General features: G+C 40.9%; 1 protein-coding gene across 3 annotated transcripts in view; it reads right to left on the bottom strand.

The window, feature by feature from the left end:
• prkg1b (protein kinase cGMP-dependent 1b) overlaps positions 1 to 18,014 on the bottom strand; it is a 253,290-nt gene that overhangs the window by 226,293 nt on the left and 8,983 nt on the right. The window contains exon 1 of one of the 3 annotated variants that reach the window (XM_017484347.3): positions 17,005 to 17,578. The exons of 1 other annotated variant lie outside the window; for it this stretch is intronic. In XM_017484347.3, the coding sequence (XP_017339836.1) occupies positions 17,005 to 17,312 (308 nt within the window). In that variant the 5' untranslated portion in view covers positions 17,313 to 17,578. Of the gene's footprint in view, positions 1 to 17,004; positions 17,579 to 18,014 lie in introns of those variants that run through there. One more of the 3 variants, XM_017484345.3, reaches the window with a different exon arrangement.

Below are 18,014 nucleotides of genomic sequence, written 5' to 3'. Positions count from 1 at the left end.
CTGACATAGAAGGTGAAAGTCTGATATGGATAGGAAGACTATTCCAAAGTTTCGGACCTGCAATCACGAAAATGCGGTCGTCTCGTTTTTTAAGTCTAGATCTAGGTACCCTGAGTAAACCAAGGTCACAAGATCTCAGTTTTCTAGATGGAGTATACGGGTGGAGCAAATCAGCCAGATACTGAGGGGCCAAGTTATTGAGGGCTTTGTAATCAAACAATATTTTTTTTAAATACATTTTATACTTAACAGGGAGCCAGTGTAAATTGATTAAGATGGGTGTAACATGCTCGTATTTACGAGCCCCCGTAAGAAGTCTGGCAGCTGCATTTTGCACCAGTTGTACACGGGAGAGAGAAGACTGAAAGACACCATAGTAAAGCGAACTGTTAATCTAAGCAAGATGTTACAAAAGCATGAATCACTGGTTGAAAGTTACACAAAGATAATAAGGGTTTTACTTTTAGTAAGAAGGCAAAGATGAAAAAAAGCAAGACTTTACAACCACACTAATCTGCTTATCGAGTTTTAAGTTATCGAACAGAACACTCAGGTTCCAAGCACAGTAGGTTTTATATGGTGCAAAAGAACCAAGATCAAGGTGAACAGCACAATTTTCTGTCATCTAAATAAGATTAATTCAGCTTTTTTATCATTTAGGTTTAGAAAGTCGCTAGAAAGCCATATCTTGAGTTCATTTAAACAACCATCAGTGGTTGTAAAGCGTATTTATCATTTTGTTATAAGGGAAGGTAAATCTGGGTATCATCAGCATATAAATGAAAAGATACTCCATACTTGTTAAGAATAGAAGCCAGAGGGAGCACATACAGGGGAAACAACACAAGACCAAGAATTGATCCCTGCGGAACTCCATGCACTCTTACTAAAGATGACATTAGGAGCTTACCGCTTTCTAGAAGTATCAGACTTTGATCTTTACTGCACAATTATTTTATCATAAAATGGAAATTTGCCCTGAATGACTCACTATACTTGGAATTAATTGGGTTTTTCAGAACATGTAGCATATTCTATCACCCTCCAATTTCTCTACTTGATAAAGAGATTGCATTCAGGCAACCTACTATTTCTACACAGACTCTGGGTGACTCTGGATACCAATAATAGGCACCATAATACAGATAAAGCAGAAAGGAAATTATTCATTTATCATTTATTCTGGAAGTCAGAAGGGGGCATTCTGTGGGAAGTGCTCCATTTTGTTCCAACTTTTAAAGAGTCACTGAAATAGAAGAAAACATTGGAACTACAGAGTCCATATTTATGAATATTCGATTATCAAGCGTTACTAAGGTACAGTGTACACTGTGGGTGGTGTAATGATACAGCATATCAGATTCCATACAAGGATCACGATTCAATATGTCTGCATATTGAAAAATGCATTCAACAGACTGCATAATAATTTAGAGTATTTGTCATAACATTCATAAATACCTCTTTATCTCGAATCAGAGGTTTAAAAAACATACTTCTCCCAAGCACTCTGTTTTTCTTGAGCTAATACGCTTGCATACTAGCATCCTATAGCCAATGCAAATACCATTGCATCTGCGTTGACATCTCGTAGAGAACAACATGAAATCAAACAAAGACTCTCTCTCTCTTTGTCTTTCTCTCTCTCTCTCCCTCTCTCTCTATACTAACTAATGTAATCCTCAACTGATCAGCTTCAAATCATAAAATTTCAATGGATTACTGCACTTTTATATAGCTTACACTGTAAACTTTAAATAGCTTATGTATTTCATATGCGCACACAAACTTAATTAATATTTTGAAAAAAAGTCATTTTATATTAATCACATTAATTTACAAAATATCAAATATCTAAAAATTAAAACAAGGTAAGATTATCATTCAATTAATAAAGAAATTGTACTACAGTGAGGGAAAAAAATATTTGATCCCCTGCTGATTTTGTACATTTGCCCACTGACAAAGAAATGGTCATTTTATAATTTTAATGGTAGATTTATTTGAACAGTGAGAGACAGAATAACAACAAAAAAAAATCCAGAAAAACGTATGTCAAAAATGTTATAAATTGATTTGTATTTTAATGAGGGAAATAAGTATTTGACCCCTCTGCAAAACATGACTTAGTACTTGGTGGCAAAACCCTTGTTGGCAATCACAGAGGTCAGACGTTTCTTGTAGTTGGCCACCAGGTTTGCACACATCTCAGGAGGGATTTTGTCCCACTCCTCTTTGCAGATCTTCTCCAAGTCATTAAGGTTTCGAGGCTGACGTTTGGCAACTCGAACCTTCAGCTCCCTCCACAGATTTTCTATGGGATTAAGGTCTGGAGACTGGCTAGGCCACTCCAGGACCTTAATGTGCTTCTTCTTGAGCCACTCCATTGTTGCCTTGGCCGTGTGTTTTGGGTCATCGTCATGCTGGAATACCCATCCACGACCCATTTTCAATGCCCTGGCTGAGGGAAGGAGGTTCTCACCCAAGATTTGACGGTACATGGCCCCGTCCATCGTCCCTTTGATGCGGTGAAGTTGTCCTGTCCCCTTAGCAGAAAAACACCCCCAAAGCATAATGTTTCCACCTCCATGTTTGACGGTGGGGATGGTGTTCTTGGGGTCATAGGCAGCATTCCTCCTCCTCCAAACACGGTGAGTTGAGTTGATGCCAAAGAGCTCCATTTTGGTCTCATCTGACCACAACACTTTCACCCAGTTGTCCTCTGAATCATTCAGAGGTTCACTGGCAAACTTCAGACGGGCATGTATATGTGCTTTCTTGAGCAGGGGGACCTTGTGGGCACTGCAGGATTTCAGTCCTTCACGGCGTAGTGTGTTACCAGTTGTTTTCTTGGTGACTATGGTCCCAGCTGCCTTGAAATCATTGACAAGATCCTCCCGTGTAGTTTTGGGCTGATCCCTCACGGTTCTCATGATCATTGCAACTCCACGAGGTGAGATCTTGCATGGAGCCCCAGGCCGAGGGAGATCGACAGTTCTTTTGTGTTTCTTCCATTTGAGAATAATCGCACCAACTGTTGTCACCTTCTCACCAAGCTGCTTGGCAATGGTCTTGTAGCCCATTCCAGACTTGTGTCAGTCTACAATCTTGTCCCTGACATCCTTGGAGAGCTCTTTGGTCTTGGCCATGGTGGAGAGTTTGGAATCTGATTGATTGATTGATTCTGTGGGCAGGTGTCTTTTATACAGGTAACAAGCTGAGATTAGGAGCACTCCCTTTAAGAGTGTGCTCCTAATCTCAGCTCGTTACCTGTATAAAAGACACCTGGGAGCCAGAAATCTTTCTGATTGAGAGGGGGTCAAATACTTATTTCCCTCATTAAAATTCAAATCAATTAATAACATTTTTGACATGCGTTTTCCTGGATTTTCTTGTTGTTATTCTGTCTCTCACTGTTCAAATAAATCTACCATTAAAATTATAGACTGATCATTTCTTTGTCAGTGGGCAAACGTACAAAATCAGCAGGGGATCAAATACTTTTTCCCCCTCACTGTATATAAAAGGAAGACAGGCTGTAATACCTCAGCGTATAATTGGGTTCCGTTTACCATGGTACCCTTTTTTAATTCTGGGCAAAGCATCATTGGAGCCACAGACCAATCTGGCAGACATGTGAAAATATAAGCACTCCCCATGGAAATTATTGGACAAATTATATATTTGGACATTAATAAAAGTGATACACATCAAATGACACACAAAATTGACATTTTGTAGTAATTTTTACAACTTATATTAACAAAAAAAAAAAATACCCCTACATTTATCACACCTTCAAATCCATAAAATTAGAATCAGGTGTTGAAGATTGGGTGCCAGTGATTAGAACCTGCTTAGGGAGTGCAGGTGGAACCTGTCTTATTTATACCCTTCTCATATCTAGTGTCTGGTGTTCCCTTTGCTATTGAGGTGTGTGTTGTCATCATGCCAAGACTAAAGAGTTCTGTAAGGCCTTCAGAAAAAAGGTTGTGGATGCCTAGGAGTCTGGCAAGCGATTTAAAGAGATCTCCAAATTATTTGAAATTCCACTGTAGGGAATATCATATACAAATCATGCAGATTTCAACCGACTGCCAATTTGTCCAGGACTGGCTGTCCCAGTAATTTCAGCCCAAGAGCAGTCCGTCTGATGCAAAAAGAAGTCTCCAAGAACCCCAAAATTTCATCACAGGCTCTGCGAGTAAGTATTTCAACTGTTGGTGTCAAAATGAATCCTTCTACAATCAGAAAGAGATTGCAAAATTTGATCTGCATGGGAGGCATGCCAGAAAAAGCCTTTGCTAGGTGACAGTTTGCCAATGAGTATATAGGCAAAGACCAGACCTTTTGGAATAATGTGCTCTGAACAGATGAATCAAAGATAGTATTGTTTGGCCATCATAACAGCAGACATGTTTGGAGCAGACCAAAGACAGCTTTTCAGGAGAAGCACCTCATACCAACTATGAAGTAAGGTGAATGTTATTTATGGAAATGTTATGGTTTGGGGTTGCTTCGCTGCATCAGGGACTGGACAGCTTGCATTCATTGATTCAACTATGAATTCTGCATCATATCAAAGAGTGCTTGAAGATAATGTGAGGCCATCTGTCTGAACGTTGAAGTTGAACCAAAGGGATAATGATCCTAAGCACAGTAGCAAATCCCCCAAGGAATTGCTCAAGAAATTGAGGGTTATGGAATGGTCTAGTCAAAGCTCAGATTTGAATCCCATTGAAAAGTTGGGGGGGGTGTTGAAATGGGCAGGACATGCAAGAAAACCCTCAAACATCTTGCAACTGAAAGAATATTGCATGGAAGAGTGGTCAAAAATTCTAGCAAGACTGGTGGACAGTCATGCAAATGCCTAGAAACGCCCAGAAAAAGTTATTTCTGATAAATGCTAGCACAGAGACAGTGCTAGTTAAATTAGTAAACGACCTACTACTGGCCTCTGATCAGGGTTGTGTCTCCTTGCTTGTGTTACTTGACCTTAGTGCAGCTTTTGATACTACTGATCATACTATTCTCCTTGATAGACTAAAAACATTGTTGGCGATAAGGGAACAGCCCTCTCCTGGCTCAGGTCTTATTTGACCGATCACTATCAGTTCGTAGATGTAAATGGTGACTTCTCCACGCATACAGAGGTTAAATTTGGAGTTCCACAAGGTTCTGTTTTAGGCCCACTGCTTTTTACTTTATATATGCTATCTCTAGGTAAAATTAGTCATAAATATGGAATTAGCTTCCACTGTTATGCTGATGGTACACAGCTGTATGTTTCAGCAAAGTCAGATGACAGACAGCAACTTAATAAAGTTGAGGAATATGTAAAGGATATTAGACGTTGGATGCTTATTAACTTCCTCTTACTTAATTATAACAAGACAGAAGTACTTGTACTAGGACCATGTATAGCTGGAAGTAAGCTTTCTGATCACATAGTTACTCTGGATGGTCTTTCCGTTTCATCATGTGCAGCAGTAAAAGACCTTGGTGTGATTATTGACTCCAGTCTTTCATTTGGCACTCATGTAGATAATATTACTAGGATAGCCTTCTTTCATCTCAGAAATATTGCTAAGAAATATAATGTCACTACATGATTCAGAAATATTAGTTCATGCTTTTGTCACCTCTAGACTAGATTATTGTAATACCTTACTATCTGGATGTTCCAGTAGGAGCATAAACAAGCTCCAGTTAGTCCAGAATGCAGTTGTAAGAGTCCTTACTAGAATCAGAAAGTATGACCACATCACCCCAATCCTATCCACACTGCACTGGCTCCCAGTGAAATCTCACATTGATTATAAAATTGACCTATTGACCTATAAAGCACTAAACGGTCTCGCGCCAGAGTATCTAAGCGAACTTTTGGTCTTCTATGATCCACCACGAATACTTAGATCAAAAGGTGCAGGCTACTTGTCGGTACTTCGAATAGCAAAGTCTATAGCAGGGAAAAAGCTTTCTCTTACAAAACCCCACAGTTATGGAACAACCTTCCAATTAGTGTTTGGGACACAGACACAGTCTCAGTGTTTAAGTCTAAGCTGAAAACATATTTGTTTACTCAAGCTTACCATGAGTAGACTTTCTTTTACGCAAAGCACAGTCTTAACTAACAAATTCTCCCTTTCTTTACCTCCCTCTCTCTCTCTCCTTCTGTCAAGACACACATGATTTTATGGAGATGCTAGTGATCCTGACCCTTCCTGATCCGTTCAGATGCCCTACCTCTGGATGGAGCTCTCATCAACTCTAATTCCACATGGACATTCTCGCTGTGGTTGCTGTGACTATGGTTTCTGCTATGGCCTTGGGACTGCAATGACCACATACAGTTTTGCACTCAGGTCTCTTTTGAACATTGGACTAGTTCAACAAAGACTTCATGTACAAACCATAATGCACTATCTTTTACTTTCACACTATCCGTTGTTACCCAGATGAGGATGGGTTCCCTTCTGAGTCTGTTTCCTCTCAAGGTTTCTTCTGCATATCATCATAGGGAGTTTTTCCTTGCCACCGTCGCCACCGGCTTGTTTAATTGGGATAAATCCACACACTTAAAATCTGTATCCCGTGTTTATATATTTCTGTAAACCTGCTTTGAGACAATGACCGTTGTAAAAATCGCTATACAAATAAATAAAATTGAATTACACATAAAATGAAATATTTCACGCTGTCACGGTCTCCCCTTTAGGCAGCGCGCTTGTTGAGCCGGAGGGCGAGCGCGTGCATGAGCAAGGTGTACGAGCAAGGTGCACGAGCGCCTGCTCTTCGAATGTGGACAACCGTGACATTGTTTACTATGGGCACGTGCGTTTGTGTTGTTTCTGTTCTGTCTCCTCCCTGTTCTGTTATCTGTTGTTGTTCGGGGGGCGCGGGGGGGGGGGGGTCTTTTTGTTATCAGCTGCCAGCACTTAGCACTGATTATGTTTGGGATATATACTGCTCGCTTCCATGTACACCTCACGGAGTATTAGATATAATATAGTATAATAGTACATAGCTCATGTTATGTACCTTGTTAGATTTAGTTAGCTTACCACAATATATAAGTTCATTTAGACCATGCTGGTATTTCCGTTCCCAGTTCCCTGTCTTAGCTTTATGTTTCCTGTTTTGTGTTTTGACCCTGTTTTCTGTGACCCCATTTATGCCTGTTTGCCGATCGCCCGGCCCACTGCCTGTTTTTGACTACGCATTTGTTTCACGTTTTGGATTTATCTGCCTGTATCCTTTAAATAAAAAACGTCTTTACCTGCACCTGCTTCCGTATTGTTACGCTCCCGCCTGCAGATGGCACTGCGGCGTCGACATGCACGAGCAGCTTTAGAGAGCAATACTGCACTTCGTGCAGTATTGTTTGAATGTAATGGTGAATGTGTTACGCATGCTAAGCGGTCTTCTTTTCATGTCCTGTTCTGTTCCCTGCCTCACATCCAGTTTCTTGTTTTAACCTCATTAATCTTGCTCAGTATAGACCGCATTTCCTGTTTTACATCTGCTGTGTAAAAATAAAGACGTTGATCCGCATCTGCTTCTGCTTCCTGACCTGTTTTGTAAAAGAATACTGCGCCTAACATGTGGAAGCAGTGGATCAAAATGAACGAGTTTGAGAAGTGGCGTCGATCATTCTGGGAACAGAGTAACCAGATAAATGAACAATTTGCGCAGATCAAACACCTTCTGAAGTCGCTGCAGTAAGCTGGGCCACGGATTACTGGGGCTTCCTGACATCAGGGAACAACGCTGCGCTACACAGGCAGCAGAGCTACCCGAACTCCTGGGGCTTCCCATTGCAGGGGACTACACTGCGCAATGCAGGCAGCAGGAGGTCGCAGCCCCAGAGTCCCAGCCCAAGGTTAATGTGTGACCTCAGAGCCTCCGCCTGAGGTCAACAGGGCGACCTCAGAGCTCCAGCCACAGACCCGCGGGGAGGTCTCTGCCACTGAAAAAGCTGCCCTGCTGTCCTGTCCTGCTGAGGAAGCTGTCCCGCTGCCCTGTCCTGCCAAGGAAGCTGTCCCGCTGCCCTGTCCTGCTGAGGAAGCTGTCCCGCTGCCTTGTTCTGCTGTGGAAGCTGTCCCGCTGCCTTGTTCTGCTGTGGAAGCTGTCCCGCTGCCCTGTTCTGCTGTGGAAGCTGTCCCGCTGCCCTGTCCTGCTGAGGAAGCTGTCCCGCTGTCCTGCCCTGCTGGCGACATTGCCCCGAGTTTCAATCCCACTGGGGGTGGTGCTCCGCCTGTCTACAGCCCGGCGAAGGCCACCTTCTTTTTAAGATGCATCGCGAGACAGCTCACACAGGGGCCCTGGTCCGCCATTGAAGCGGGGTGCTCGTTGGAAGGGGGGTTCTGTTACACTCCCGCCAGCAGATGCCACTGCGGCGTCGACATGCACGAGGTTTATAGAGCACGCGTGCACGAGACTCTTGAATATGGACACGCGCCCTCGTTTGTTTTGGTTCTCCCCCGTTTAAGCACTGTTTCATGTTCGAGGGTGTGTCTTGATTTACTCCAGGTGTCGGTGCTTTAGTTTGATTGTGATTGTTATTTAAACCCCTCGTGTTGCTATGCATGCTAAGCGGTCTTCTTTTTGTGTCCTGTTCTGTTCCCTGCCTCGCATCCAGTTTCTTGTTTTAACCTCAGTAATCTTGCTCAGTATAGACCGCGTTTCCTGTGTTTCATCTGCTGTGTAAAAATAAAGATGATCTGCATCTGTTTCTGCTTCCCAACCTGTTTCGTAACACGTATTCTACTCCCTAACATCTCGGGACGTGACACATGCCTTTTTTGTTTTAATCTTGATGATTACGGCTTATAGCTCATGGTAATAAAAAAAAAAAAAAACAGTATCTCAAAATATTAGAATAAAGAATTTATAATATAGAAATGTCGACCTTCTGAAAAGTATGTTCATTTATATACTCAATGCTTGGTCGGGGCTCTTTTTGCACAAATTAATGCATCAATGCAGCGTGTCATGGAGGCAATCAGCCTGTGGCACTGCTGAGGTGTTATGGAAACCCAGGTTGCTTTGATAGCGGCTTTCAGCTCATCTGTATTGTTGGGTCTGGTGTCTCTTATAGATTTATGGGGTTCAGGTCAGGCTGGTCAATCAAGCACAGTAATACCATGGCCAACAAACCAGTTACTATTACTATTGGCACTGTGGGCAGGTGCCAAGTCCTGCTGGAAAAGTGAATCAGCATCTCCATAAAGCTTGTCAGCAGATGGAAGCATGAATTGCTCTAAAATATCCGGGTATAGAGTGCATCGACTACTGACTTGAGAAAACACTGTGGACCAACACCAGCAGATGACATTGCACCCCAAATCATCACTAACTGTGGAAACTTCACACTGGACTTCAAGCAACTTGGATTCTGTGCCTCTCCATTCTTCCTCCAGACTCTGGGACCTTGGTTTCCAAATGAAATGCAAAAATTACTGAAAAAATTACTTACATCTGAAAAGAGGACTTTGGACCACTGAGCAATGGTCCAGTTCTTTTTCTCCTTAGCCCAGGTAAGATGCTTTTGACATTGTCTCTGGTTCAGGAGTGGCTTGACACTAGGAATGCAACACTGCAACATTTCTGTATTATAAATTCTTTATTCTACTGGATACTGGATTTTTGATGTCCATGAGCTGTAAGCTGTAATCATCGAGATAAAAACAAAAAAGGCTTGAAATATTTCACTTTATGTGTAATGAATCTAGAATATATGAAAATTCACTTTTGAATTAAATTACGGGAAAAAAATTTACTGCTCCACAATATTCAAAATTTTTGAGATGCACCTGTACATTTTGAATAAAAATTCACATTTGTATTAATTGAACCCTAATGTGTGCTAAAATAGTAATGAATACATTTTCATAAGTGTTTTAATGTTCTTGCCATTAAAGATTAAGAGCACTTTGCTCTTCACTCACAGCTTCTTTGTTGCATTTATTTATCTCAATTTAAGACAAATAGGCATTGGACCACCCTTGTCACCATATCATGGCTATCTGACAACTGGGGAATTTTTTACACCAGTGTCAAAAGTATAAATAATAATGTTCTGTGAAATTTTTTTTTTCCATATTTGCACAAATTGAGACTCTTCTTGCAGCAGTTCATCACAGTGGCCAAGCTTTGAAATGCAAGAAACAAACAAGGTCAAACTTTAATTACAGATGCAAGGAAAAAAACAAAAAACAAAAACAAAACAAAGCAGGATGATTTTTGTCTCTGCTTTAGAAAATAATGGCTAAGTTTTCTAACAGAAGCACCGACAATAATGCTGGCTGCACGGCAAATCACGGGTTTATATCCATAACACTCTTTCAAATATGTGATCATATCACACATTTCCACAGACTTAGCCTTAGACACTATAAAACAGCATCTCAATAACAGACAATTTAGGTCAAATGTTCAATCTCAAATTACACCTCCAATTTCCAAACTAATATTACCTAAATTAATATGCAAGAAAATTAGCTAAGAACTTATGCCAAGCTAGGTAAGATACACTATAAGGTCAAAAGTATGTGCAACTTAGGGGCCTAGCCCAAACCTATTCCAGAATGACAATGCGCTTGTGCACAAAACGAGGTCCATAAAGACATGGTCTGCCATAGTAATGGCTAATTCAAACGTATACTCAGCAAAAAAAAATATCCCTTTTTCAGGAGACTGTATTTTAAAGATAAATTTGTACAGTCCAAATAAGCTTTAATGGAAAGGGTTTATACAAAGTTTTTAATTTTTGTTCAATGAACCATAAACAATTATTGCACATGCACCTGTGGGACATTCCTTAAGACACTAATAGTTTACAGACAGTAGGCACTTAAGGTCACAGTTACAATAACATAGGACACTAAAGAGACCTTTCTACTGACTCTGAAAAACACCAGAAGAAAGATGCCTAGGGTTCCTGCTCACCTGCGTGAACGTGCCATAGGCCTGCTGCAGGGAGGCATGAGGACTGCAGATCTGGCCAGAGCAATAAACTGCAATGTCTGTAATGTAAGATGCCTAAGACAGTGCTACAGAGAGAAAGGAAGGACAGCTGATCGTCCTTGCAGTGGAAAATTGCATGTAACCATGTGCCCCCCATGGAAATAAAAGCAGTTGAATGTGAGAGGATGTTTCTTTTTTTGCTGAGTATATAAACAATGATATGGTCAAGTTTTCGGTAAGGAGACATGTATTTTTAACATTTTTAGAAGGAGTCTCCACTGTAAAGCTGTAACTTTACTACATGGGAAAGTCTGAAGATGGAGAATGTTGTATTTTGCAGTTTCTCTGTAACAAGCTGCATTTTTCCCTTATTAATGACTGTGTGTAGCTATAAAAGAAGATAACAGGAACTAACTCGATTCATGGGCGTTCCATAATGTTAAAGGTAACTATAAATGGAAAAAAAATACTAAACTAAGTAGTAAAAAAAGCTACATTGTAAAAGTTGGAATTGTGGAATTGTAGTATAATAGGAATAGAACACTTTGGGATGTATGTTACAATAAAACAATCCACTTCAATAGTATGTAGTGTTATCACTATGCATTTGGCAGACACTCATATCCAGAATGACTTACATATATCTCATTTATACAGCTGAGCAGTTCACAGCCTTGCTCAAGGGCCCAGCAGTGGCAGCTTGGTGGTGCTGGGATTTAAACTCATGACCTTCTGCACAGAAGACCACTGCGCTACCACTGCCCCTAATGTTTACTAATTAAATGTTTTAAATTTGTGAGGATGTAAAATTAAATTACGTTTAGAAGTGGAATGTGATGGACGAGTGCACTGTGCATCCACACGCACAGTGAAATGGATAACGAATTATGTTTTAGGCTCCTGATTGGCCCAATAAAAAGCGTTCACCATACTGCCTAGAGATTGCGAGTTCAAATGCGACAAGGCCACAGCTATCTGTGGCTGGGAGTCCAAGAGAGCAAAACTGTCCGTGCTCTCTGGGTGGGAATGATGGCACACTATCTCTACCCTGTCAGTCAGAGCACTAACCAATCATGGGCATCTGTGAGCTCATGTCTGCGGAAGAGGGCGAATAGCGCTTTCCTCTTAATGCTTTACGGCACCATGTGATGCAGCATGAGCAGCAGTTCCAAAGTATGTGCTTGACTGGCTTCATGTGTATGAGAGTAAGCACATGTTAGCCTACACCATCCCTGGCTGGTAGCTGTCTAATGGCTGGATGGTGGATTAGAAATGGCCAAGACCAAATTAGGGAGAAAATGGAGGGAAAAGAAGACTTTATACTTTGTGGCATAAATGTGAGAGTGTGTGTATGTGTGTGTGTGTGTGTGTGTGTGTGTGTGTGTGTGTGTGTGTGTGTGTGTGTGAGTGAATGTCAGTTTAAACATTTGAATATATGAATAATGCTTTGAAATTTTAAAATAGTCATTTTGCCTAAAATTCCTGTCCCTAATACTGATAGTTTATAGTAGCTTTTCTGTCTAACCCAATTCACAGAGTCAATGAAGGAAATCTAAAATCCATTCAAATGGTCTGTTATAAAGATTAACTGTGCATATGATAGCACATCTTAAACTGCAAATCATTTTTCCATAAATCATTTATTCACCAATGTCCTGGAGAGATTGTAATCAGAATCTGGGCCCACATGCTAGACTAACCTGATGGACGGCTGTCTGTTGATTTATAGGGTTATTCTGTTCTCAGTGTTCTCACTGCTAAATCTTCTTATTATAGCCCCTCAGTGAGATACCTCCCAAGTTCTTGGATTATCGCTGGATCTATAGCATTACAGTAACCGTTATATAAAATCTCTAAGGCCTGATAAACCAAAAGTTCCACCTGTTCCACCACTCCTGAATCAACTTGAAAGACTCCATGCATGCAAACACTCAATAAGCACCAAAATAAGCTTCAATAATAGATGTACTGGCACTGGCACTTCATTAGGCCTTTGTAGACGTCAAAGACTCTCCTGTTCATTAGCGAGATCAGAAAGGACAGCGCTGCCGAGTGCCAAAGCTTCCTTTTGAGTTGGCAGCCACATGAGGTGGCTATCATTCAAGACCAGCTCCATGTGAGCCTGTCCAAAATGAGCGCTGCTTTGAGAGGAGGGTGGCTATGGAGACAGCGAATGAAATGCCACCTTTCGTCAGGCTCCACTATATCGAATGAAAGTATTTGATATGAAGATGCATCATTAGAGCTCAGACGAATGCTGATGCTGCTGAGGCAGCCACATGGCTTTATTAAGACACGCCAAATAGATTCAGAAATTCTGGCATCTGTTGTAGGTCAGGGTGCTCACGGTGCACACTGCAATCATCCTCTGCTTAACTGTCCACTCATGTTCAGTGTGTATTTCTTAACCTCACTTCCACTCTTTTGTTTGAAAAGATTTATGTGTGCAAGGCCAGAGAGTCCAAGTCTGAGCAACGGCCTTATAAGGAGAAAGTATGCTCTCATGGATAGACATTCCGAGGGAAAAAACCTTTAGAGGACTTGGATTGAGAGAATATTACACTGACTACTTTTTTCTAGGACTCCATTTACTCTGAATGTCATCCTGTGAAATAAAAGGTTAGTTGAATGGCATTAAAACACAATGCCAAAATGAAAAAGATTAAATATATTGTAAAGTAATGCCATGCATTTAGCATCAGAGCCCAGTCCCTCAGGAGTTTTGATAAGCCTCTGTCTCAAAAAAAAGCCCAAAACAATAGCCTTTGAAATGGTTCACGGTGTTGCTCAAGGCATTGTAATCGGACTCTGTGACACTAGCTGAGGAAAAACTTATATACTCAAGCAAAAAAATAAACATCCCTTTTTCAGGAGACTGAATTTTAAAAATTATTTTGTAAATCCAAATAAACTTTACAGATCTTTATTGAAAGGGGTTTAAACAATGTTTTTAATGCTTGTTCAATGAACCATAAACAATTATTACACATGCACCTGTGGAACATTCCTTAAGATACTAACAGTTTACAGGTAGTAGGCAATTAAGGTCATAGTTATAATAACTTATGACACTAAAGAGACCTGACTGAATACTGACTCTGAAAAACATTTGAGGGTTCCTGCTCACCTGCGTGAACATACCATAGACCTGCTGCAGGCAGACATGAGGACTGCAGATGGGGCCAGAGTAATAAACTGTAATGTCAGTAATGTAAGATGCCTAAGACAGTGCTACAGGGAGACAGGAAGGACAGCTGATCGTCCTTGAAGTGGAAAATTACATGTAACCATGTGCCCCCCAGAGGTGATCGAGAACTTGTAAATGCCTTGGTGGAAGAGTGGAGTAACATCTCACAGCAAGAACTGACCAATCTGGTGCAGTCCATGAGGATGAGATGCACTGTAGTACTTAAAGCAGCTGCTGGCCACCAGACACTGACTGTTACTTTTGATATTGATTCCTTTGTTCAAGGACTCATCATTCCATTTGTGTTCATCAAACATCTGTGAAACTTCTTCAGTTTATGTTTCAGTTGTTGAATCTTTTTATGTTAATACAAATATTTATACATTTAAAGAAATTTGATGGAAATAAAAGCAGTTGAATGTGAGAGGACTTTCTTTTTTTGCTGAGTATATATTATCTATACTTGATATATTCCAACCCACACATTTTCAAAAATAGTTTCAAAGATAGATAACGTCTGGAAAGAAAACAAATCGGTGCAAAGAGATACTGGGGAAGATTGGTTGCACAATGACATCTGCCATTACATAATACAAAATGTGCATATACATTTTAACTTCCATACAATAACAGTCTGCCTCCCTTCATAATACTCTAATAACTGCTGGAATATTTTATCATCCCTTTAATACATACATGATCTGATCTTGTCTTTGTATTCTGCACATTTAACTACATCGACCTCTTCCACTTTAGTGTAATAATGGATATTGAATATTGATATTGATATTGTGTGCACCTTGAAATAAACAGCATCACGTCACCCTGGATGTACTTCAAAAAGAGCACATATTAGCATTTGCTTGCCAGACAGTGCCTGTACACACAATTAACAGAAAGAGCAGAAACCCAAAAAAGAACAGATTGCACTCGCCCAGAGCTGAAAGAATATTGCTTTCCACTCAATGCTGGAAGTAAATATCTATGTCACGCAGGCACAGGGAGTTGTGAAAATGCTCTCTCACGCACATATAAAAAGACAGAGAGAGAGAAAGAGAGAGAGAGAGAGAGAGAGAGAGAATGCAAAAATGGGGGATGAGGGAAGCAGAGGAATGAATGCAGACAGGGGCTGAGTAATCCCACTCCAGAAAAAACATTTCTGCCTTGCACATCCTGCCTGCGTTTTATTATTATTATTATTATTATTATTATTATTACTACAAACAAAAGCATTTAATACTCAGTGATTAATAGAAATGCCCGATTTTCACTTAATCAGTATCATTATGAACCACTCCCACTCACTTCAACAGAAAGTTAGGTAGGAGGATGTCAGATAATTATCTGAATGATACTGCACTACCGCATATGATCTATGATATTATTAGCTCTTTAAAGCTACATTTAGTCCTATATAGCTGTTTCACTTCAGTGTTAGCATGGATGAGATGAAGCAACAAGTGGGAAGGTGACACTTGTTCGTGTCTGTGCTTTAAATGGGTTGCACATTGAGTATACAGACCAAATATGCACTCTAGCCTTTGCAGAGCCGTCAACATTCAGAGCTGGTGTCAGTGCTATGAAGATCATCAGTGAAGCAGGTAGAAGTGCGGAGCAGACGTCAGTGCCTTACAGCAAAAACCCGGTTGAAATTATTCATACAGTGGTCATGAAATGAAGTCCAGTTGGACAGAAATAAGCTGTGTGCATGCTGACTGAACACAGGAACAGTGGATTTTGCTGTGTACCTGTCACAACTGAGTCCCAGTAACAGTAAAGGAAAAGAATTGACATAAAAGGTACAATTATATCACTATGCAGAAAAATTCCCTGTGTTGAATGGACACTGCTTGTATATGCTGCCATTCATTCATTCACTCATCTTTAGTAAACACTTCATCCTGCTCAGGATAGTGGTGAAACCATAGCCTGTGTTAGAAACACTGCATATGAGGTGGGAATACACCTTAGTCCAGGGGTTCTCAAACTTTGTGCAGCCAAGGACCTGCTTAACTGTAAAATAAATTCCAGGTACCCTTTCATTAAAATTTTTTCATGAAAACAGAAATGCTGATCTCCTTTATATGTACAATAATATTATTCGTGCCATAAAGCTTCTTATTCCTGAACTTTCCACTGACACAGCATATTAGGTCATATTAACCTTATTTATAGACTACATAATGTTTTTGAAGTTTGGTTGAACCCCATATTCAAATGACCAATTAGTCAAATAGGACCATAAGTACAGGGTGTCCAGAAAGTTAGGAGCCAATTCGAACATGTCGAGCAAAAAAACAAAAGTGATACAGGGGCATAGAAAATGCATAGCGCATATGTTGTAAATAATAAATACAAAATTAAGTATATGTAGTTTTACTCTCATTGGATGAGTTCTGACTTTTTGGACACCCTAGAAGACCTCAGTAATAAACATAATAAACTTTGATAATCCACTGCTGTAACAAAAACAAACAAACAAACAAAAATCACAAACCCCCTGGATATGCTTCATGGACCCTGCACTTTGAGAACCTCTTTGGAAAGATTTTGGGAATTTGGAATGAACGTGGAGTAAACGGAGGATGCAACTGAATTCAGGATGGAAACCGAAGTGACCTGAAGGCTCCACCATGCCACCTGTATGATTCCAGCTAGGCACATAGTGTATACAGTAAGGGTTTGTTCAAACATCTAGACATTATATTAGGTACAGCTAATCAAATGGTAGGGATCGTTCTATGCTGTGACTTTAATCCTTGAATAACTTCACTTGAAGAATGTATGAACACACCACATATGCATATATATCATGTGTGAACGTATGAAATGTTTATTTGGAGACCTACTCTGGGCTCTTGGGGTAGAAGGGCAGAGTGACTTGGCTAAGCTCCTGGATGTCCAGGGCAGTTGGCTCAGCTGAGATGGCTTGCCGTTTGGTCCTCTGCTGCTCCTGGAGCTCGTTCTGTTTCTGCTGTACCTGCTGTGTGGCCGGTTTGATCACAGAGCGGTACTTATCCAGTTCGGTCTGTAGTTTCTGGATCAGCTCATCTTTTTGGTCCAGCTCGAGCTCCAGCTCGTCGATCAGCGCGTCCCTCTGCCTCAGCTCCTCTATCTTCTCCTGCAAGGCGTACTGCAGGTCGCGCAGGGTGCCCATGCTCCACTGGTGCTCTCAGAGCTTACAGCTGACCGTGCAACAAGCGCAACAAAAGCCGTCACAAACCCGCACGCACGTGAACACTACTAAGGAAATAAACGCAAACAGTCACGAGAGCATACGAATTCCCGATGCATCGCGCGCACACGCATATACACACAAAGTTGTTTGTTTCCTTTTCTCACGCTCTTCTCGCGCACATTGTCTTGAACCGCGCGACGTCGCGAGCGCTCCTGGAATGCCGACACAGTTAGCTTTTTCCTGTTTTTTCCCTCCCCCTCCGTCTGGAGTAGCGCGTTCGCGCGACTCTGCTCCGCGAGATGCTCAGCCAATCAGAACTCGCACGTGGACAGCAGTGAGCCAATGAGATCGCTCAGGTACTTGAGCCTGTCTGGAAAACCTGTTACACTCACATGCTCACACCGCAACAGCTCCTGAAGTTTGGGATGCATCGTGACACTGTTGGTTTGAAGGAAAACCGAAACATCCGTAGGCAATAAAGGTGTCCGGATGAATTCAGATATTACTGGGACACTCTTTTTTCGAATTTCCACTTTGTCTAAGCTTTCTCGACATTATTAAATAAATCTGGCCATACATTTCATACATGTGAAGGTGAAATCCTTAACATATTATAATTACTTCATATGTTACAAGATGATGGCCTGAGTTACATTCTAGTATAATTAATTTCTTACCACA

Source organism: Ictalurus punctatus, chromosome 13 (genome assembly GCF_001660625.3).
Source record: "Ictalurus punctatus breed USDA103 chromosome 13, Coco_2.0, whole genome shotgun sequence".
In the NCBI taxonomy this organism is placed as follows: Eukaryota; Metazoa; Chordata; class Actinopteri; order Siluriformes; family Ictaluridae; genus Ictalurus; species Ictalurus punctatus.
This window is presented reverse-complemented; position numbering and strand designations above follow the sequence as displayed.